Genomic DNA, 24,114 nt, shown 5'->3' on the forward strand with positions numbered 1-24,114 from the left:
TTTACTAGGTATGTTGTTGTTGTTGTTGAGCAATAATTGTACTTGAAGCCTCTTGTTTAGTTTAGGAAAAAGCATGCTTATGTGATTTAATTGTCTTACCTGTTTCAACTGCTTACTTGTACTCTGTGCAGCATGTTTAGAGTAGAATTTTCTGTTTAATTCTCGAATAGAACTGTAAATTCTTTCTTGAGACTGTTGTGTGCTTACTTTGGGACTGCGGGACGATTTCACGGGAGATCCCCTTGCATGTTTATTTTGGGACTATGGATCGATATTTCGGGAGATCCCCTGCACTTTTATGTTTGGGACTACGAGATGACACCCGCAAGATTTCCCTGTACTGTATATTTACTTTGCGACTACGGATTGGTATTCCGGGAGTTCCCCCTGCATATTTATGATTTGAACTACGAGGCGATATCCCGGGAGATCCTCTGTACATTTACGTTTGGGACTACGGGGCGATATCCTGAGAGATTCCCTGTTGCTATCTCTGTGTACTGAGTATATTCTGTTTGTGATTTTACTCTTTATCGACTGTTGGTGTTATTAATTATACTGTCGCCCTTCATATTCTTTCACCTTTTCTTATATATATATATATATATATATATATATATATATATATATATATATATATATATATATATATATATATATATATATAAGGCCCTGACCTTCCTCGTCACTACCCGACCGAGGTTAGGCTTGTCACGTACTTGGTACCACTATGGTGTACTCATGCCCTTTCCTGCACATATTTTTCGTGTGCAAATCCAGGTTCTTCTGTTCAGGCGTTCTACTAGTGAGGCGGGCGACATCAGAGACTTCAAAATATATCTGCCGCGTCCGCAGACCTAAAAGCCCCTCTCTATTCTTTCCTTCAGCTTTAGACTTCCTGTATTTTCTTTTGATTAGACATTCTGGAGTTAGAACACCATGTAGTATCTTTAGCTTGTGATTTCATGAGATTTCGGGTTTTGGGAGTTGATTTGGTTTTGAGAGTGAGTATTTGTGTTGCCAAACGACATCTTAAACGTTTTTATTATGTTTTATCCACAATTTTTGCTAGTTTCGTATTTCGTTTCCTTTTACTGCAATTTGTTAGGCTTACCTAGTCGTAGAGACTAGGTGTCGTCACGACAGTTCACGGAGGGCGAACTTGGGTCGTGACAGAAAATAATGTGTACGCAGACATTACCCCTACCTGGTATTTGGTTAAAATATAAAATAAAAATACTATATATTAAGACTTGCTATTGATATAAATGTCGTTAAACAAAATAATAAGAGACGAATAATTTGGTATTTATATTTGCGAGATATATTGATGAATGATGGTTTGATAAATATATATTTTTGATAAGAATATTTTTTATCTTGAGATAAATAATTATCTCCCGCATAACATAAAGCTATTCCTGTTATTGCTCAAAAAAATCTCAAAAAAATATTTCTTCCGGAGACAAAATTGCTTTTGGCAATTTGGCTCCAGAAGCTTTGGTCAGAGTCAGACCCGCTATAAGTTGTCAAAGTAGGCTATTAGTGAAAAAAGTTCCCAAAACTGCCAGTGACCCGGCCTGTCATTCGACCCAATACCACCAAGCCCAAACTAGCGGCAGCGTTGCCACTATCACCACCACAACACCGCCAGCAGCGCCCTGTGCCCTTATGAAGTATAGCTGCACAGTGTCCCAACTCATGTTTTGAGCCTTATAAACTGAATTTCAAGGTAGGTAGGAAATATCACTGCACCCATTATCTTTTCTGTCAGAATAGTATATACTAAGCCTAATTTTATGTAGAATTTTTGTAGTTGTTTTAGATACTGAATACTACTACTACAACAAAACAACAACTAGGCCTGAGTCTAAGCCGACTGTTGGCAGCATATTTGTTTGTTTTTTGAAGTTGAAGCTATAACGATGATAGGCTCAGCTTGTTCAAGGAGAAGTATATATGCATTTACTTGTTTATGTCAGAGAATTAAGCAGACAGGTGCGTGTTTCTTCCCGTGAACTTTATTATTCATAATCTCATATCATTATTGAGAATGTTCTTTTCAATCAATTTGTTTGTTGGTTCAAGAAGAGTTGTGTATTAGTTATGGGTATACTAGTGATACCTAAAAGTAGATTTTTTTCTTCATAAGGTAAAAAAAGTTTTTTTTTTCTAGGAGTTGTTTAGGTATGTAGAACATACAAAGAATTTTAGTACTTTTTATTTTTATTTTATTTTTGTACAATATTGGCCTGAGTTGAGTTTATATGGGGTAAGATGGTCAGCGAGGATTACTATAGCCAACCCCAACTTGTTTAAGACTGAGGCATGGTAGTTGTTATTATTGTTGTATAATGTAAAATAGATAGATGTACTGCTAGATCCAATCTATATTATAGTTTTTTCTTGCCCTCAAATAACGGGAAACTTGAGGCGCTACTATGTGTACCAAATGCAGATAGTAGGATTTTTCATGAAAGGTAGAACTTTGCAAAAACTTGATTTTTTCCCCGTTAGGCACTAAGATGATGATGGTAATCGCCTTTATTTATTTGATGTTGCAGATAGTGAAATTGTTAAGATGTTTGAAATGTCAAGGCCTAAGGCCGAAACAGAAGGGTTCCAAGAGAAGCAAGCACCCTTAAGAAGGGGCTCTGTAAGGATATTAGATGAGAGGTTCATCAGGATTCTGAAGATATTTAAGTGGGGTCCTGATGCTGAAAAGGCCTTGGAGGTGCTAAAGCTGAAAGTAGATAATGAATTGGTTCGAGAGGTTCTTAAAATAGACATGGAGATCAGTGTGAAACTTCAGTTTTTCAAGTGGGCTGGTAAAAGGAGGAACTTTGAACATGACTCTACCACCTACCTGGCTTTGATTCGATGTCTTGAAGAAGCTGGGCTAACAGGTGAAATGTGGAAGACGGTGCAAGAAATGGCTCGGAGTACATGTGTCATTACTCCTGCGGATCTCTCTGAGACTGTAAGAATTTTAGGCAGGGCAAAAATGGTAAACAAAGCACTATCAGTATTTTACCAGATTAAAGGCCGCAAGTGCAAGCCAACTGCAACCACTTACAATTCCATTATTTTGATGCTGATGCAAGAAGGTCAACATGAAAAAGTACGTGAGCTCTATACCGAAATGTGTAATGAGGGCAATTGTTTCCCTGATACAGTTACATATAGTGCTCTTATATCATCCTATGCAAAACTAGGTTGTGATGATTCTGCTATTAGGTTGTTCGATGAAATGAAGGACAATGGTTTATATCCCACTGCAAAGATATATACTACCTTGTTGGCGGTTTACTTCAAATTGGGTAGGGTGGAAACGGCTTTAGCATTAGTCAATGAGATGAAAGAGAAAGGTTGTGCTCCAACTGTGTATACTTACACTGAATTGATAAGAGGGCTTGGTAAAGCTGGTAGACTCGAGGAGGCATATTCTGTATTTCTGTCCATGCTAAAAGAAGGATGTAAGCCGGATGTTGTGTTGATAAACAATGTGGTAAACCTTCTAGGAAGGGGAGGACGTATAGGTGATGCTCTTAAACTGTTTGATGAAATGGAATCATTAAACTGTAAACCGAATGTTGTGACATATAATACTATTATAAAATCCCTGTTTGAATCCAGAGCTCCAGTATCCGAGGTATCATCTTGGTTTGAAAAAATGAAAGCAAATGGTGTTGCTCCAAGCTCTTTTACTTATTCAATACTTATTGATGGGTATTGCAAGAAAAATAGAGTTGAAAATGCTTTAGCCTTGCTTGAGGAGATGGACGAGAAGTGTTTTCCTCCTTGTCCAGCTGCCTATTGCAGCTTAATCAATAGTCTTGGAAAAGCAAAACGCTATGAAGCTGCAAATGAGTTGTTTCAAGAACTAAAAGAGAGTTGTGGATCTAGTAGTTCTCGGGTATATGCTGTAATGATAAAGCACTTTGGGAAATGTGGGCGTTTGACTGAGGCTGTCGATCTTTTCAACGAGATGCAAAAACTGGGATGTTCTCCTGATGTCTATGCATACAACGCAGTCATGTCCGGGCTGGTGAGAGCAGGTATGCTAGATGACGCTTTTTCCATGCTTCGTGCTATGGAGGAAAATGGTTGTGCTCCTGACTTAAACTCATTTAACATAATACTAAATGGTTTGGCCAAGACTAGTGATCCACAACGGGCGATTGAGATGTTTACAAAGATGAAACATTCAACAATTAAACCCGATGCTGTCTCTTACAACACCATTCTTGGTTGTCTTAGTCGTGCTGGCATGTTTGAGGAAGCTGCAAGGCTGATGAAAGAGATGCGTGCCAATGGTTTTGAATATGATCTTATTACATACTCATCAATACTTGAAGCAGTTGGTAATATTATCGGGGATGGTACATATCAAACTTCCTAAAAGAGCATTGGTATGTTAGACTCTCTTTTGGTGCTTTTCTTTATTTACGCTATTTAATACTTGGATACCTTTTGAATCATCTTGGCCTGGCAATATAGACTTGCTTTGTGTAGGGTTTTACAGTAATAATTGCAGCACTTTTGTTACTCTTCCTGCTGGTGTTGACTTCTGCAGATATGTAATTGGCTTTATGGTAAAGGTTTGAACTGGGGTATGTTCAGTACAATATTAGCATGCATGCAGAATCTTTCACCTGTTTTCTCAAATCGCTGGGCGGAATTAGGTTTGGCAACATCCTGTAAAAAGGACGGGGATGGTGATCTTTTGGCAGGTGGGACCTGATTAGTTCCTTTTGTTTCGTGATTCTCTCTGTGTTATATTTCTCTAATTCTCTCCGTGAATATTTGAAACTAGTTATAGATTTCCGTTTAGACTATGTTTATTCTACCTGTTGGTAGCTTCTTTATTCTGAGAACTTGCTTTAAGAACTGCGGTTTGGATTTAAATTAAGAATTCCTTATTAATCTTCTTCTGGAAGGGAGGGATGGAGAGAAGGCAGGTTTCACTTGTCCTCTGCATTCGGTAGTTTTTCACTAGAGAATTCAATTACTTTGCGCTCCAGGATATTTAACAGCTGCTCTTTCTATCTTCTTAGAGTGTGCCAAAAGGTATTTTTATATACGGGCTTGGTATTCCTCAAGATTCAATAGAATATCCTCTTTTCTTTTTCTAATAACGGTGGTGTCTGAGCCAGCTTGAGTCCGATCTTTGCTGCTAAAAATTGGAGATTCAGGACTCAGAAATCACTATGGAGCATGGACTATGGAGCGAGTTTACTGAAGCCAAGTACTGTAAGAGAGCACAGAATGGCTAAAGTTTGTGATTATGGACAATCATATTTGGAGAAGATTGATGGAAATCAAACCAAAGGTGCAGGAGTTCATTCTATGGAAACCTAATGCTGAAACTACATTGTTTTGGTGGGATAATTGGTCTGGTCTTGGGGCTATTACGAAGTTTCTGTTACCTGGGCCAAAATCTGGTAGAATTGAATTCAATAACTTCATGGAGGATGATAGGTGGCAAGTCGATGAGCTGAAGGAGAAACTGCCTGCACACATTTTGAAACAAGTGGTAGCAACTAAAGTTGGGACAGCTTGATAGCATGGACCAGGCCATCTGGAAACCTGCTACAAAATGGAATTTTCTCATGTAGATCAGCTTAACAAGTCTTGAAAATCCTTTTCTTCACACAAAGATACGGCACAAAAAACTTCCATTCAAAGTGTCATTTTCTATGTTGAGCTGCTGAAACAGAAATTATCTACAGATAATGTTATAAGGAGATTTGGGATAACTGGGACAAGCAGATCCTTCTGCTGCAGAAAACCCCAGGAAGATATCATATCTCACTTTTTCTTTTCTAGCTAGCAAGCAAGGAGAGTATGGCGACATTTTGGAAATGTTCTGGTAATTAGAGAAGCTGCTGACTTGAGGCAAACCCTGATGACATGATGGTTAGTTAAGCCCAAGAATGAAGTTCATGCCTTTATATTACAATGCCTTCCATCTATTATATGCTGTGAACTTTAGAAACAAAGATGTGCTGCCAAGTATAGTGGAGTGCATTGTTCCTTGAATGATTTTCCAGATTCATTTCTTAGCTGTTATGCAGTTGAAATGCCATTTCAAAAGCCATGAATGGACAGGCACATGGACCAAGATTTGCACCAGTGTTGAAGGCATCAGACCTGGATTGTTGATTATTGAAGTGCAGTGGGAATTAGCGACAAGTGGTAGACTTAAGATAAATACTGATGGTAGTTGTAATCAACAACATACCCAATATATTCCCACAAGTGAGGTCTGGGGAGGGTAGTGTGTACGCAGACCTTACCCCTACCTTGTGCAGGTAGAGATTGTTTCCGAGAGACCCTCGGCTCGGGTAAGCACAGTAATCAGTAGTAAAGAAATGTACTATATAAAACTGAAAAAGTTATGGAAAGGAAAGATAAGCAATAGTGAGAGTAAAACAAAATGAACCAGAAGCAATAAGCGGTAATGATATGCAAAGAATAAGCCACAACTAGCGTAATGCTAAATCTACCGGTAAGAGAGGGAAGTACGCTATACTACCTACTAACCTTCTACCCTAATCTTTGACCTCTACAACTTCCTATCAAGGGTCATGTCTCCAGTAAGCTGCAAAAGCGCCATATCATGTCTAATCACCTCTCCCCAATACTTGTTAGGCCTCCCTCTACCCCTCCTTAGACCCCACATGTGCAAACCTCTCACACATCTTTTTTTTTTTCTTTTTTTTTTTGAGATGGTAACAAATTCAATATATTAATAAATCATTAGCACAAATTTTGTACCGGAACCAAGATTACATCAAGAAGAGCTAGGACAAAAACAAAAATTAAACTTCCTTGTTCTTCTTACAAGGAGCCTAAGACTTCTATGATTGAATCCTGGTCATCTATATATTCTGTTTTACACCCAAAACTAATAAGAAAAATGCAATTCATTTTGATTTTCTATACGGGGCTACTTATATCTTCAAAACACCTTGTATTCCTCTCCTTTCAAATTGTCTACCAAATGGTTGCTGGGACAATTTTCCATCTATCTTTGTTAGATGTAGAGCTCCCCCCTTGTTCCAGCTAGACAAAAGTTCATACGTTCTTCCTGGCATTGTCCATCGGATACCCCTGATGTTAATGAACAACTCCCACAGCTGTCTTGTCACTCTACAATGTAGAAACAAATGGCTAATTGTCTCTGCATCTTGGCCGCACAAATAACATCTAGAACAAATTGATAACCCTCTTTTCATGAGGTTTTCTTGAGTGAGTACTGCTTCTTTAGCCACCAACCAAGTAAAGCATGCCACTTTATATGGTATTTTGACTTTCCAGGTATGCTTCCAAGGCCATAGGCTGAGTTGAAATCCTACCCGATTCAGATTTTTATAAGATGATACTACTGTCAACCTCCCACTAGTATATTTCTGCCATCCTACGGGGCATCTCCTTTTCACATGCTCATACCATCTCAGTCTCTCTTCCGCAGCTTATCTTCCACTGGCCCACCCCCACATTGTCCCGAATAACCTCATTACTGCTCTTGTCTCTCCTAGTATGCCCACACATCCATCTCAAAATCCTCATTTTTGAAATCTGAAGGTGTTGGAGAGATTGCTAGGGCAAAAATGGGGATTTGAGCATGGCATTTGCTAAATCACTCCAGTTCTGCACTAATAATTTTGCAGAATATGAAGCTGCTTTTTCGGTCTTTTCTGGTGCTCAATGCGCAGGGAGTTCGTCATGTCATTCTTGAGATGGACTCTCTCCTATTTGTGAACATGCTAACTGGAGTTTCATCACCTTCCTGGGAGCTTGAGGAGGATATTTTGAAGATGAGAAAAATCATACAGCAGCAGCAGCAGATCACAGTACAACATTGCTACAGGGAAGGGAATATTGTTGTTGATGCCTTGGCTAAATTTGGAGGGGAGTAGCCGCCTATCTTAAAAGCTGATATCTTCCTAACGATACAGGACTTGCTACTGGAAGTAAAGGGTGCTCTCGGGGCTTGACAAAACTCAGATGCCCAGCTTTAGAGTCAACACCAGGCAGCTTTGTAATTGTCCAGATTTGGTCGACCAGTTCGGGGTAATTTTGATAGCTATCTATAGGCCTTTATTTATGCTTTATATAAGTCACTTTTGTGTCAAGCTAACACCGACCAAATTTAAAGGAGTCCTCCTCATCTCATCTTTGGCAAGTCACATAAAATGTAATATGTGACACTATGAAAATACATGTGAAATCTCACAACCACTCATTTAAAAGGGTGATTTTGGTACTTTGCATATATTTATTCTACATGTCAAAAGTTTCTTTAATTTCTTAAACTCCAACTCTGGTCAAACACTTTCACATAAAATGGGATGTAATGAGTGCTATTTTTGTGCCTTTTGGTGAATTAAAATGGGATCTAGGGAGTGTTATTTATGTGCATTTTGGTGAAACATTGCTTATTTATCAGGAAAATGGAACATATGGCAGACTGTTGATAGGAGGATTATTAACTGGATAATGAGCTGAGGCAACTCTTTATCCTACACTAACCAAATATAGGATGAAGCTTTGTTTGAAGATGACTTGCTCCAGAATATGTTGTCCTACTATATCCGGTCTGTAAAACAAACATGTAATAGGTGTTTCTTTAAAGAGCTGAGGCAACTCTTTAAGAACCTAGCGATTATTTCTTTACCTGAAAGGCATTGTTGATAGGTGTTTGTACTATCATGTTGGGTAAATTTCAGGACGATCTGAAAATACTGTTAGAAAATAATAATCAAAATTAGCTTTGAGGCGTGAAAATCGATTGTCCTTAAAGAGTTATCGCCTGTATACTAATTTAGGGAAAATACAAAACGATTCTCTTCAGGATACAACAAAGCCTGCAGTAACACTTGTGATTTTCTATATCCACTTCGTTGGAATTCTTGTGTATTTATAGGCAACCAATAGACCCTTTCAGAAAAGATGTCTTGTTTCACAAACAGACATGACTATTTATTCGAATTTTGAATTTAAAATTCAAATAAATAATTAACTCTAGGATCTCGTGCCTGTTGAGTTAATTTCGTGCCTGTTGAGTCAGTCTCGTGCCTGTTGAGACAATCTCGTGCCTGTTGAGTCAGTCTCGTGCCTGTTGAAACAATCTCGTGCCTGTTGAGTCAGTCTCGTGCCTGTTAAGACTATCTCGTGCCTGTTATGTGCTATTTCATAATGATCAGTTCCGAGGCTAACAAGCACGGTACGAGTAAGGTCGGTCCCGGGAGTGTTTCACATGACAGGCACAGAACTTCTTTCTTCCGTTGTGGGAAGAATCCCACTTCCAACTTGCCAATAACAAACTATCTTACAATCCCCCACTAGTTTGTTATTTCACTTCATAACACTTGTGAATAATTGAAACTATCTTTTACAAATTTGAACTTTCCTTTAGTGTAAGTATATTAAAGTTTTGACGAAGTTAATGGTATCTTAAGATTTGAACCACAAATCCTTGTGCCAAAACCGAAAATACCACACACACAGCATTATCTAGTAGCTTAGAAAATCCAGTATTCGCTTTAGCACGTTTACGGCCATGTGCTCATCCTGAATTCATGAATATTTACAAGATCAACCCTTTAAATCTTGCTAGAAGCGGCACCACTTCAATATTCATATAGGTGGAATTAGTTACTATGTCCCTGTTACTCCAGACATTAATAATTCCATTAAGATTAATCAACCTCTTCATGTAACAGTATGCACTTTGGAGTTTGTCTTTATGCCCCTGTTATAACAAGCATTTAACAACTCCTTAACTCCTCACATAACAGTAAGTAGTACAATAGAATTAGGGCTCCTAAAGAGGAGATCAGTGCTTAAACAATACAAGTAACTTGTTATTACCCATTGAACTTATATTGTTAGAGTGTATACTAACTCAAAGTGGGGTTCCTATTCCTTGTATTTAATTTAAGGGTCTCAGCCCCATCCCTCCACAAGTTTGTTGTACTACATCTCTACCTAATGGCTTCGTAAGTGGATCAGCCAAATTCTTATTTGATCTCACATATATTATAGCTATAGCTCCATTTGTAATTAATTCTCTTATATAAGCATGTCTCAAGCTTATATGTCTCGATTTCCCATTATATATTTTATTGTGAGCAACACACATTGTAGTCTCACTATCACAGAATATGGAAATGGCTGGCATAGGTTGTGGCCACAACTTTATATCAAGTAACATATTCCTCAGCCATTCTGCTTCTTTTCCAGCAGCTGCTAATGCAATAAATTCAGATTCCATAGTAGAATGGGAAATACATGTTTGTTTCTTGGATGCCCAACTAATGGCTCCACCGCCTAGAGTAAATATCCATCCTGATGTGGATTTATTATCATTAACACTTGTAATCCAACTTGCATCAGAATATCCCTCTAATACATTAGGAAAACCATTATAGCAAATGCCTAAGTGCTTTGTATATTTTAAATATCCAAGTACTCTACTTATTGCTTTCCAATGATCATTACCTGGATTACTGGTAAACCTTGAAAGTTTACAAACAGCAAATGCAATGTCGGGTCTAGTGCAATGCATTGCATACATCATACTACCTATCGCACTTGCATACTCCAACTGTGCTACTGCTCTTCCAGTATTTGCAGTTAGCTTAACACTAGAATCATAAGGAGTATTATACCCCTTTATTCCTAAATGACTGAATTTAGTAAGGATTTTATCTATATAATGTGCTTGTGACAAAGTCACTTGCTTGTTATCTCTTTTGACCTTGATTCCCAAAATAGTATCAACTTCATTTAAATCCTTCATTTTAAAAACTGAGGTTAGATACTTCTTGGTCTCGGTAATTCCTTGTAGATTCGTACCAAAAATCAGCATGTCATCGACATATAAACAAATTATTACTCCATATTCTTTTGTAAATTTAGAGTAAATGCACTTGTCTGCATTATTATGTACGAATCCGGTTGATAGTATTACACTATCAAATCTTTCATGCCACTGTTTAGGCGCTTGTTTAAGACCATAAAGAGACTTTATCAATTTACAAACTTTCTTCTCGTTTCCCGGAAGAACAAAACCTTCAGGTTGTTGCATATATATTTCTTCACTAAGGTTCCCATTTAAAAAGGCTGTTTTAACATCCATTTGATGTACGTAAAGATCATAGATAGAGGCCAAGGATAAAAGGACTCTAATGGATGTTATTCTTGCAACAGGAGCATATGTATCAAAATAGTCTATGCCTTCCTTTTGAGTGAAACCTTTTGCAACTAATCTTGCTTTGAAGGTTTGGACAGAACCATCTGTATTGTACTTTCTCCTAAAGACCCACTTACAACCTATAGGTTTTGATCCAAGAGGAAGATCAACCAAAACCCAAGTGTTGTTGGATATAATTGAGTCCATTTCATCATTAATGGCCTCTTTCCAAAAGGCAGCGTCTCTAGAAGACATTGCTTCTTGAAACGTCTTTGGGTCTTCTTCAACATTTAATACAATAGGAATTTGATTACAAACGTTTGTCCTATCTCCTTCAACAAGAAATACTATAGATTGTGAAGAAATAAAATCAGAACCAAGATGTTTTTCTTTTCTTATTCTTTGGTTTTTCCTTGGTTCTATCTGCATATCATCACTTCTTTCCTTAGTTTTAATAATTTCAGAAAGCGACAATTTATTAGCATCGATACGTTTTCCATTTATTTCAGTCATTTCATCAACATTGTCATTTATAAATCTATTTTCAATAAATTCAACATGTATAGATTCTATAATGACATTAGATTCTAGATCTAGCAGTCTATAAGCTTTGGAGTGTTGTGCATATCCTACAAAAACACTTTTAATTCCTCTAGGACCCAATTTTGTTCTTTGATGGTCAGGTACTCTATAATAGGATATACACCCCCACACTTTAAAATAATTTAAATTTGGTTTTCTACCATTCCAAAGCTCATAAGGCGAAATATGCATACTCTTTGAAGGCACTCTATTTAAAATATAACATGCAGTTAGTAGTGCTTCACCCCATAAATTATGTGGCAAATGTGCATTAAGTAACATAGCATTAACCATATCCACCAAAGTTCTATTTTTTCTTTCCGCTAACCCATTTTGTTGAGGAGTATAAGGGGCACTCATTTGATGTATTAGGCCATGCTCTTCACAGAACTTATTAAATTCGTTAGGAAAATATTCTCCGCCTCTATCACTTCGAATAATTTTAATTTTCCTACTCCTTTGATTTTCCACAACAGACTTGTATTCTTTAAACTTTTGAAAAGCTTCGTCCTTAGTTCTAAGTAGGTAAACATATGTAAATCTAGAGAAGTCGTCTATAAAAGTAATAAAATATCTTTTGCCTCCTCTAGTTAATTCTCCATTTAATTCACACAAATCTGAATGTATTAAATCTAATAGTTCTGTGGATCTTTCAACTTTACGAAATGGTTTCTTTGTCATCTTTGCTTGTATGCAAATTTCACATTTTATATGTTGAGTTTTACATGAGATATAACCATTTTTGGACATATAATTCAAGGAGCCAAAATTTAAATGTCCTAGTCTAGCATGCCATAAACAAGAATCAGACTCAACGATGTAAGCAGAAACATAATTTATTTCATTAATACTCAATTTGAACATGCCGTTACAGTTATAGCCTTTTCCAACAAAAACACCATTCTTAGACACTATTACATGATCAGACTCAATAACTATCTTGAAGCCTTTCGCAAAGCAGCGGACATTAAGTTTTTCTTCATATCAGGAACATGATACACATTCAGTAATGTCAACTTCTGGCCAGATGTGAAGTTAATCTCAATACTTCCTTTTCCAGCAACATCTGCCGCAACATGGTTTCCCATCAAGACTTGTTCAGAATCCTGCACTTCTGCATATGTCTTGAACATCTTCTTGTCATAACAGACATGAATAGTAGCACCCGAATCTAGCCACCAGTCTTGAGTATTTGTAGCAGCGGTAGCCACATTCAACTCTGTGACCATACCAATTTGCATTGCGGAAACCATGGCAACCAGTCCTTGGGCAGAATTTTCCACTACGTTTGCCTTTTCAGAATTTCCAGATTTTTTAATCTTTCCAGACTTTTCGGTATTGCCTGCATTGAAATTTATTCCTGCCTTTCTATATCTGCAGTCCCGAATCATATGGCCTTTCTTTCCACAATGATGACAACTAAAGTTCTTTCTCTTTTTAAAAGAAGACTTTTTGGAAACTTTCAGATGTTTGTTCCCACTTCCTGAATCATTCTGACTGACAAAATTGACTGCGGAACTCGAAGGCTGACTAATAACATCACGAGCACGAGTCTCACTTTCAATTTGAATGTGAGTACGAAATTGTTCCACAGTCATTTTATCCATAGAATGTAGGATTTTCTTTCTATAGTCATTCCAAGAGGAAGGCAATTTCGAAAGAATAGCACCTATTTGAAGTGCATCAGGAATTTTAACTTCAAGATCACTTAGTTTTGATACTAAGATTTGCAGTTCATGAATCTGATCCATTATAGGCCTAGTATCAAATATTTTAAATTCAAAGTACTGCAGAGCCAGGAATTTGTCAATACCTCATTTTTCATTCTGGTATGCAGTTTGTAGAGCAGTCCAAATCTCTCTTGGCGACTTTCAGATTGCAGTAAAGATCATAGAGTCGATCTGTCAAAGTATTCAGAATATGGCCGCGACACAACAGTTCATCATGTTCTCGTTTCTTCCTTTCTTCCTTGACTACGTCAGAATCTTCTGCTGTGGGCTCAGGCATCGGAGGCAAGGCAGAATCAAGAACATAGTAGATATTGAGAGCGGACAACAAGAATATCATCTTGTCTCTCCAACGGGTAAAGTTCGTTCCATCAAAGCGATCAAGTTTGATGAACTCCTTCGGATTCTCAACAACAGACATCAATTTCTCCATAGCAGAATAACTCTTTAAGATTGTTAGAAAATAATAATCAAAATTGGCTTTGAGGCGTGAAAATCGACTGTCCTTAAAGAGTTATCGCCTGTATACTAATTTAGGGAAAATACAAAACGATTCTCTTCAGGATACAACAAAGCCTGCAGTAACACTTGTGATTTTCTATATCCACTTCGTTGGAATTCTTGTGTATTTATAGGCAACCAATAGACCCTTTCAGAAAAGATGTCTTGTTTCACAAACAGACACGACTATTTATTCGAATTTTGAATTTAAAATTCAAATAAATAATTAACTCTAGGATCTCGTGCCTGTTGAGTTAATTTCGTGCCTGTTGAGTCAGTCTCGTGCCTGTTGAGTGCCTGTTGAGACAATCTCGTGCCTGTTATGTGCTATTTCATAATGATCAGTTCCGAGGCTAACAGGCACGGTACGAGTAAGGTCGGTCCCGGGAGTGTTTCACATGACAGGCACAGAACTTCTTTCTTCCGTTGTGGGAAGAATCCCACTTCCAACTTGCCAATAACAAACTATCTTACAAATACCTTCTCTAGGTTAAAAAAATAACAAACACCTGTCACATTTGAGAAACTGAGAGATACCTTTGCTTTAATTTAATGAGTTATTACTAGTTAAACTCCAGTATTACTTGGTTTAGGGTGCGTGATCTCAACAAGATTTGTTGAGATACTGCCAACCACCTGTGAGATATTTTTGACTTGATGGACTTCCGTTTTTCTCTTCTTTTTTTCCTCAGCTAGTAAATGACTCAAAGAGAGAAATAAAAAGTACACAGAAAAAGGAATCAAATTCCAACAATAGCAGAGTCCATGATAAAACTAAATTCCCTTTATCCCCTCATGATTAAAAGAAAAACTGAGCTTCTTTGGGAGAAGGACAATGGTCTCCCAGAGAAAGATTGCAAACTCAAGAATTGCTAGATGCTTATCGACAGGAATGGAAAAACTCAAGAATTGCTCACGTTCTGTTTGACATTGAGCAAAGAATGGAATGACAGCTAAAGTAGTAAAGATTTCAAAATGACAATGTTATTCTGTTCCACTTCTACTGTTTAGTCGTGGAGGTGTCTGTCATTTTCAACCTGAAGGAAGGTCCGTCCACCTAATTTCGTCAAACTAGTGTGCATGTTCTTGTAGTTTCCTAGTTCATACTTCTGATACTGAACCTAGACTTTTTTTCGTGGTTCTCTCTAATCTATGCTGGCGAGATAATGCCTTTGTGTGAAATTGGCAAAAAACTGAAAAGGAAATGCCATTGGTTTTGTTGTCTGATCAGGAAAATAATAGTATGTACTCTTTGCAGGATATCCCACTGTCGTTGGCTGCCCTAGTTGTTGGCTCATCTGGTCTAAAATTCTCTCATCAATTTGCTTACTGCAAAAGCTGTGCATTATGCTGTGCATATCAGTCCCTTGAAGCCATGCAGCACTTGGGCATTGCAATCCTGAAATTCATATATATCTAGGGGACAGCAACCAGTTAAAAGCCAAAGTTATTCCTAGTTTTTAGAACTATTGCTGAAGGAGGAAGAAGCTGAGCTTATCCGTCTTGAGGTTCAACTGTTGATACAGATAATGTAGCGTGGCAGGGTTTAACGTATAATGAGCTGACTGATTGCCATAAATCTCTTGGACATAGGCTTTGTCAACGAGAGTTATCATATGTTGTGTGGGTGTCACCATGGAATGCTTAAATGTAACAATTTTGGGAACCTCTTAAATTATGTTTCCAATTGTAAAGTCAGTCTTGATAGAAATGCGAGAGAACACTGAAGGCAATATTTTGATACTGAAAATACATGCAATTCAGGTTACATATGTTGAATGCTGAGTGGGCGTTTGATTGGAACAATTGTATATAAAACCTCTTACTTTGGATATTACAACAATGTCTGGATGTTTTTTTAGTATGAGGTGTATGGTTACGTTGAGATTTCTCTCCAATTACAGCTACTGTTATAGCATTCAAATGCCTTTGGATGAAAATAGCAACACACTAAAATTGGAGTATGGAAGAGGATCCAAGTTCCGGGGAATTAGGAAGGGGCTTGAATAATTCTTGAATTTCATTAACAATAGTGTGAGGAAGAAAGTAATTGGCAGACATTACTTTATTTTGCTTAAAAACTAAAGTTACTTGTAGTAGTAGGAACAGTAAGGAATGAGGCTAAGAAGTGAACTGGGCTACAACAGTAGACTATTCTCGGTCAAGCTGTTGCATCATTCATGCTAAATCACAAAGCAGCTACATATGCGGTAAGAGTTGTTTAGGTTTACAGACAATTTCCATAGGAATAAAAGAAGATTAAATACGGAAGTTGTGATCTATATAATGTTATTATCGCTGCTGAAACTACATCCAAATACATTCTTACACTACATTAAGCTTATTGTCTTGCATATTCTGCAGGATGGTAAGAGAATAACCTGCAAGATATAATACAACAATGGAAAATAGCCAACAAGCGATGAATAGAGATAATCCGGCAAAATCATCCGCTAACATTTTCAGCAGAAATGTCATTCTCTTCATCACTTCCTTGGCGTATTCTTGCAATTTCTGCGTGTGCTCGCTCCACAATTTGCCTCTTTTGCATTTCCAAGTCTCTGTGAAAGTCCATCCTCATTTTCTCCAGTTCCAGCATTTGCTGTCTCTTGCTATTCTCAATCTTCACATATATCTCACTAAATTTATGAATAGAATCTGCTATTAGTTTGAAAGAAGCTCCATTCCCTCCTGATTGTCCATTTCTTGATCTTTTTGGTGGAAGATCCTCAGAATCATCATCGTCACCATCAGCAGATCCCGAGTTAGCAGGACTGTCCCTCATCTCATCCAACCCATTGGCACGATTCAAGTAAACTTTGGGGCTCATGAAAACATACTCACCGGAGTCCACTCCACATGAAATGCCCGCTTGTTGTGGAGTTGACGTTAGTAACATGTCCATCTTTTTGAAGTACACCCACTTACTGGTGTTACTTCCATTCTCCGCGAACTTCATCTTCTCCTTTTTGTATTTCTTTTTCAGAGTGTCCAAACGGTTACGACATTGGGTGTCTGTCCTCTCAAGTTTTGACCCCTGTGACACTTTCTCTGCAACTTCTTGCCATTCATCTGATCGAAGGCTCTTCCTCCCATGTCGAACAAACCTATCCCCCCATGCTTCCAGCAAAATAAACGTCTCATGTTCAGACCAATCTGAAAGAGGATTCCTCCCACCAAATGAAGGCTTGGGAGCGGTTGCAGCTGCAGTAGATGGTGGTGGTAATCGAGGTGCAAACTCGTAACTTGATAACAAGCTCTTTAACTTCCTCTTCTTTTGATGCCTCTGCGAATCACCATAATCATCATCATCGTCATCCTCAAACACATCTTTCCCTATCCGCTGAACACCATTTCCGTCATCATCATCATCATCTTCTTCTTCTTCGTCATCAACCTCTTCATCATTATCCGCCTCCTCAACATACTGATCATCGACATGCCTTGAATAAGACGTGTCGCGAACAGGAAGCTTCGCACGATTGGATGACCCATAACCCTGATTCATACCATAAGGGCTGGGAGGATATCTCCCATTATCCTCATTGTCATCCATTCAAGCTCAAGAAACCAAGCGACTACTAATATCGCACACTAATATCTACCCTCTTATTAGAGAGAGTCCAACATAAAATTCCAAATTTTAAGCACAATGTTTCCTTTATCAAAACCAACCCATTTTAACTCCAAATTAACATTTCATTCCTAACAACTAGATGATAACTTCCTCCCACATCACATCACAAATACCTCATTTGAAAATATAACCTCAAATACAAGCAAAACACATTAATCAAAATCATGAAAATATGCCTAGAGCAACCCAAAAATCAATACACGAACTTCTATTTTCAACGGATTAGATACAATAAAAAGGAAACCCCTTTAATCCCTTCACCTCAAAAAGGGAAGTTTGTGCTTTAATTGCCTTCAAGCTGGAAACTTAATCAAAACCCTTAAAAACCCCAATATCCATTGAAAAAACAAGAACAACTCATTTTCAGCGGATTAATTTTCAATTAAGAAATGCCCTTTAACTCATTTACCTCAAAAAAGGGAGATTGTACCTGATGGGCCTTAAAGTTGGGAACTTTGAGCAAAATCAAACTCCTTAATAACAACCAAAATCAATCTTAAAATACAAGAACATCTGATTTTCAGCTTATTAAGTTCCAATAAAACATACCCTTTAATTCACTTACCTCAAAAAAGGGAATTTTGTGCTTGAATTGCCTTAAAGTTTGAAACTTTAAGCAAAATCAAACAACTAGCACCAACAAAATACAAGAAAATCAGACAAAAATTTAAGAATCTTGGAGAAATCTGAGGCTGTAAAAGGATTCAAAGGTTGTATCATAATTGAAAAGTACTTATTGAGTAATTTTCAAGATTTCTAGGGTTCATATTGTGGGGCAGTAAATATGAAAAAAACAAAAGTTTATCCCCATCTGATCTGAGGACACAAAAATCAGCTGGGGGGTGGAACTACCAAAGTTGCTAAAGTGCGCCAAGTGTGAACTTTTCTTCCGGCTGCATCTCACCTGCCTTTGGCTGGGGTCCAAAGTGGGGTGTTAACTGTTATGGTAGAGGTATGACAACACGTGCTCTTGGCATTATTACTGTTGTGTTTTTTCTTATTTTACAAAACTTGTTTTTAGTTTTTCAATTAGTGGTAAGGGACAAAAATAAAATTAGACACTTTTCACATTGTCCGACCACAGTGGGAGTCGAACCCACGACCTTTTGATCCGAAGTTAAACGCGCTAATCCACTGCGCTATGCGGTCCTGAATGAACAAATTACTCTCATTATTATATTAATATATATTGTAAAAATTCTATATCTACTTGATTAGATCAGAAGGAAAACAATCTCATTAAAACTCATCTATACCATACGAAACGGAACAAGATTAACCTGCATATGTAAATGACCTTCAATATACTAATAAAATAAACCTACATTTGCTTCACATAGTCAACCTTGAATTAGTGGTGGAGCATCGGAGCCGGAGTACTTTCAAGGGGATGCAAAAATATATATGGCCTAAAATCTAAATACTAAAGCCAATTTTGAACCCCTTTATTGACACTACTACACTATAATTTTCGCTTGCCATGATAATTCAACAGTTTATATAATTAAAAAAATAATATTTTTATCATATTTATGATGAAGGGGATTCATATACAACCCTTGCCAACACCTAGCTCTGTTTTGCCTTAAGACGACCTTTATTAAACACAAATGTCGGGTTTTTGGTGTATCTAGTCATTTATAAATACGGATAAAAATGACTTGTTCTATAATCATAATAATCATACACTAAACATTTTATTGTATATTTATATAACTTTGGAAAATCTTTTTCGCTAGTGTATATTAAAACTGCAAATTGTATTTTGGAGTAAGTCGCCATATGTTCTCTAGGTAAGTCCTTCAGATATTGTAAGGGCGTCGGCATGTTGCCCCATGATTGACCTTTGCGGGCTTCGGAAGAAACATGCATAATAGTAATGGACAATGAAAGTATTGGCTTGGCTTAGGTGTAACCGGCTGATAAGTAGCCTACACATGATTTTTTATAAGCGACACGGTGTCACATCTATAAGAGTACAACAATAACAATAATATTAACATATTCGGTGTGATCCTACGAGCGGGGGTTTGGGGAAGGTGCGTGTATACTCTTAGATTGAGAGGTCATTTTCGATAGACTTCCAGCTCAAGAAAAATGTTCTTAGAACTGTTTTGAAAAATACAAGAGTAAAAAGACTAAGACAAAAATATTGAAGTTCATAGCAAAAATAGTATAGATAACCAAAGTAAAAGAAACAACAGTGGTAAGAAAATTAAAGAATAAAATAGTAACAGAATAATAATAATAATAATAATAATAATAATAATAATAATAATAATAATAATAATAATAATAACAATAATAATGATAAGGAGAAGAGGGAACAAAGAAGGTGCTCCAAACTAGAACTATGCTCTTTCACAGAAAATAGAAAAATTATTGGATTACCTATTAACTTTCTACCCTAATTTTTGACCTCTATGCTGTAATGAACAAATAAATTTAAAACATTGTTACAAAAGAAAAATAGTTTAGATCATATAAATATAGTATTCAAATTACTTCTAAAATCTAACTATTGCTATGTGGCTCTACGGTTTTACTGTTTCAAGTATAATAGAGGTCACAATTTCGAAACGTGCCTACTCTGTTAATATTTTTCAACATTTCTAACAGAGAAAATGTATTGGTTGGACTCGAACCCAGAACTGAAAATCGATTATTGCAACGCTTGTTGTGACTCAACCTTTCTTGCGGTAACTCATCTTTGTGGAAAGTAATTTTATGACTCTACAGTACCTGCCCGACCATGTTAGCCATCTCTCCACTAGTGATGCTGGTGGGTACATAAGCTTCACTTAACATTTTCATCAAGGCATTCTTGTGTGCGTCTGAGTTTTGCAATAGTGATAAGATTGATATCTGAGCGGGAGACTTGTTCATATGGTCAACAACAGAGTATTCCCTTGCTTGTATCTTCCTCCAAAGATCGTCAATGTGTGTCTCAACAACAGGCAGCTTAGGTGCAACTTCTTTGCTCGTTCCTCCCAGATTCTTAGGTGTGTAAACTCTGCCAGTTCTAGGCATACCTTGCGCGACACCTGTTTCTTCCATCTTGCAACCAAATGGCTAGCTGAATCAACATGTGATATCATAACATACTGAATGCGGAAGATATACTAATACATGCTGATATACTGAAAGTCTGAATGATATAAATCAAAGTACGAAAATACTAATACAATTTCTGAAACGTATTTGTAGCAAATATAGCTTAACATGAAAAACTTGAGACTCTGTCTAACTGTTATTATAGTCTATGAAGCCTCTATTGAAGTACTGAAAGCACTAACTATCTGTAAATACTGAAAGGTTGTAAAGTAATGATAATACCCCGAAAGAACTGGGGATCACCAAACAGCTGATACGAGAGTCCTAGCGCTCTGAATCGTCAACCTATAAATCATTACCTACATTGTGAGATGCAGGCCCCAGGCAAAATGGACGTCAGTACATTTAAATTGCACTGGTATGTAAAGCAATTGAAAGAAAGAATTATAAATGCTGAAACTGAAACTAAGCTGAAAACTAAGAATTGATAATTGATAACTGAAATGATAACTATTGAAACTGAAATGATAACTGATGACTGATAACGGATAACTGAACTAATAACTGGTAATTGAAATGATAACTGATAGCTAATAACTGAAATGTTAATTGATAACTGATAACTGAACTGAACAAAGGAAGTAATGTTATGAATACTCCCTCTTCTGAATGATGAACAACCAGTTTATCTGAATATATATATATATATATATATATATATATATATATATATATATATATATATATATATATATATGTGTGTGTGTGTGTGTGTGTGTGTGTGTGTGTGTGTGTGTGTGTGTGTGCGCACAACTGCAGCCTCAGGCCCAAAGATGCATAAAGCATTAACTGCGGCCTCAGGCCCAAATATAGGTGTTCGACATTCAGGGATTTAAAATTAGGAATTGAGAATCATACTGCAATACATAATAGTGAAATACTGAATTATGCTAAGTTACATGATACTAGAATACTGGATCATACTAAGTTACATAATACTGGAATACTGAATCATAGTGAGTTACATAATAATGAAATACTGAATAGGACTAGAATGAGACATGTATTCTTGAACTGATTATGAACACTGAAATTTCAACTATTTATGATATGCTGAGTAAGCTATACTGAGACTTACGGACATCGAACACAAGTCTATATTGAATACGAATTGAGCTCACAACGTTCAGAATGAAAGTCATGAACGAGTTATGAAGCTAGAGAATAGAAGCTCTACAACTATTCAAGGAACTAGGCTTAACTATATTTCTGAGGCAATCGATACGTTGTAAAAGAAACGTAGTGTAGGGAGAATCATTAACATTCCCAAATAAGAGAGTTAGCCTCACATACCTTAACTTCCTGCTCTTGAGCATAATACAACATTCGTCAACCTTTTCAACTTTAATCTATATCAATTCAAGTCAAAGGGATTCCAAATTAGCAACAATACTCATGTTTTGATCACTTAGGCATTTTCTCAAACACTTGGTTGCATAAAGATTCATAGTCCTTATTAATGGTGTTTCTACACCCAATAACCCATTCTTTTGCTCTTAGATAAATTCTAAAGTCTCAAATGGTTATAAACAACATTATTCTTTATCACCTATAAGGTAATCAACACTCATAACCAATAATAACCTATCAACAACCCAAACCTATCACCGTTCATGCTTTTCTATCAAACCCATCAACTCATATCTCATGAAATAGAGTCTATAATCATTAATTCAATGATAGAATCAACTAGAGAGTGAAGATATTACCTTTTTGACGTTCAATCTTCTTGAATTCGAGTTCTAGGGTTTCTTCTCTCAATAATGGTGTCCCAAATCGAATATCTAATGATATGGAAGGTTTACCCATGTTAATAAGATATTGGGAAATTAAAATTAACTTAGAATCACCATTAGAACTTACCTTGGATGGTGGAGGGACCCTTGAGGAGTTAGGTTTTTGAGAGTTTTCCTTTGTAGAGCAAGTTTTTATGTTTTGGGGCTGTGGGGGACGAAACAGGGATGAAAAAATGACTTCTCAAGTCGTCCACCACATCACGGTTGGCGCGGCCGCAGTCCTGACCGCGGTAAATCGCTGGAACTCTGCCTCGCCACCGCGGTCGCGGTAAAACGCGACAGGACCGCAGTGGTTGCATACCATTCTGTAAAATGGGTATAACCTTTTGCACAGAGCTTCATTTGGGCTCCATAATATATGGTTGGAAAGATATTTCAAAGGTCTACAATTTTATGCTTTGCATTTTTTCAGATTCCTTACACATTTTCACTAAAACCTGCTGGAAGCTAGACCTTCTACAAACTTAGTCGATTTTGCCAAATCTTATGCACCTCACTTTCCATCTTGATTTTGAAACAGCTATTTTCATCCATAATCATCCCGATGGGACTTCACATGTTCAAAATATATCCTTACTACTCTTTTAACTCATTCATACCTAAGACGAATTTTTACGGGGTGTTACAGTATACTAAACATAGGCCGACAAAATCATACAAACTTTCACGTACATGACATCTGCCTACAAGCCTCTAAGAATACATAATATCATAAAGGTCGAAACAGGGTCCCGCTATTCCAACCAATACATGTACTAATCATACTAACCAAAGAAGCAAATTCGGAGCAAATAGAGCGTACCAACACCTTTCGCTAAGCTGATAGCCTACTTGGAGGGTTCTCATCCTGTCTATCGGGACCTGCGGGCATGAAACGCAGCGTCCCCAGGCAAAAGAGACGTCAGTACGAATAATGTACCGAGTATGTAAGACACATAAATAAGCATATAAAAGACATGAAAGAACATGGAGTAAATGACTCAATCTGTAAGTCTGGATAACTCTTTAAATCATGAAATACTTATAGTGTCATGCATATGCGTATGAATATCATGTCGTGCATAGGTACATGTAATCGTAACATCATCAAGCCTCTAAGGGCATACCATCATATCATCTCGGCCACTATGGGCAAAATCATCAACGTATACCAGCTGAACAGGTGGTGGTATATATATAACGCCGTAACCTTTTCCCATATCCCATATACATATAATATACATATATAGGCGTGTATAACATCGTCTGGTCATGGGTCAATGTACACATATAAATGAATACAATGCATGAGGAGTACGTCATAAGACTATTATACCTCTGAAAATCATGAAACAAACTTTATCAACTTACGTATTTTCTGAGACCCATGAACAAACGATAGAATAATAAGAATATGGGAATTCAAGAACATAGACATCTCCGTTACTTCTATGAATAGAGTCATTTATGGAATTTATGCATTTGCTCGTTTCGTTCGTGTCGTATAAATCATGCCAAAAAAGAAAGAAGGGATAGCCTTAACATACCTGAGTCGATTCTCTTGACACTCCTCTA

General features: G+C 37.1%; 2 protein-coding genes and 1 non-coding gene across 13 annotated transcripts; 1 reads left to right on the forward strand and 2 right to left on the reverse strand.

Annotated features, from left to right (window-relative positions):
• The first annotated feature begins 1,485 nt into the window (after nt 1-1,485).
• On the forward strand, nt 1,486-15,874 carry LOC104217984 (pentatricopeptide repeat-containing protein At3g16010). Of its 11 annotated transcripts, none has more exons than XR_011402772.1 (5): nt 1,486-1,998; nt 2,565-4,412; nt 4,577-6,347; nt 7,324-8,079; nt 15,272-15,874. XR_011402772.1 is itself a non-coding variant. In XM_070159966.1 (3 exons), exons 1-2 carry the CDS (start codon nt 1,926-1,928, stop codon nt 4,400-4,402), a joined length of 1,911 nt encoding a protein of 636 aa, XP_070016067.1. In that variant the 5' UTR covers nt 1,486-1,925; the 3' UTR covers nt 4,403-4,412; nt 15,272-15,874. The 11 variants fall into 11 exon arrangements, 1 of the variants encoding a protein (XP_070016067.1); XR_011402775.1 differs by having other exon boundaries at nt 7,677-8,079; XR_011402769.1 differs by having other exon boundaries at nt 4,577-5,070; nt 5,157-8,079.
• A 398-nt stretch (nt 15,875-16,272) lies between these two features.
• On the reverse strand, nt 16,273-18,593 carry LOC104223665 (trihelix transcription factor ENAP1-like). Its single transcript, XM_009775136.2, has one exon. The coding sequence runs from the start codon at nt 17,567-17,569 to the stop codon at nt 16,460-16,462; it is 1,110 nt and encodes a 369-aa protein (XP_009773438.1). The 5' UTR covers nt 17,570-18,593; the 3' UTR covers nt 16,273-16,459.
• A 132-nt stretch (nt 18,594-18,725) lies between these two features.
• Nucleotides 18,726-18,799, reverse strand: TRNAR-UCG (transfer RNA arginine (anticodon UCG)). Its single transcript has one exon. It is a non-coding gene; the product is annotated as a tRNA-Arg (tRNA).
• Nucleotides 18,800-24,114: the final 5,315 nt, after the last annotated feature.

This window comes from Nicotiana sylvestris, chromosome 10 (genome assembly GCF_000393655.2).
Source record: "Nicotiana sylvestris chromosome 10, ASM39365v2, whole genome shotgun sequence".
Lineage (NCBI taxonomy): Eukaryota > Viridiplantae > Streptophyta > Magnoliopsida > Solanales > Solanaceae > Nicotiana > Nicotiana sylvestris.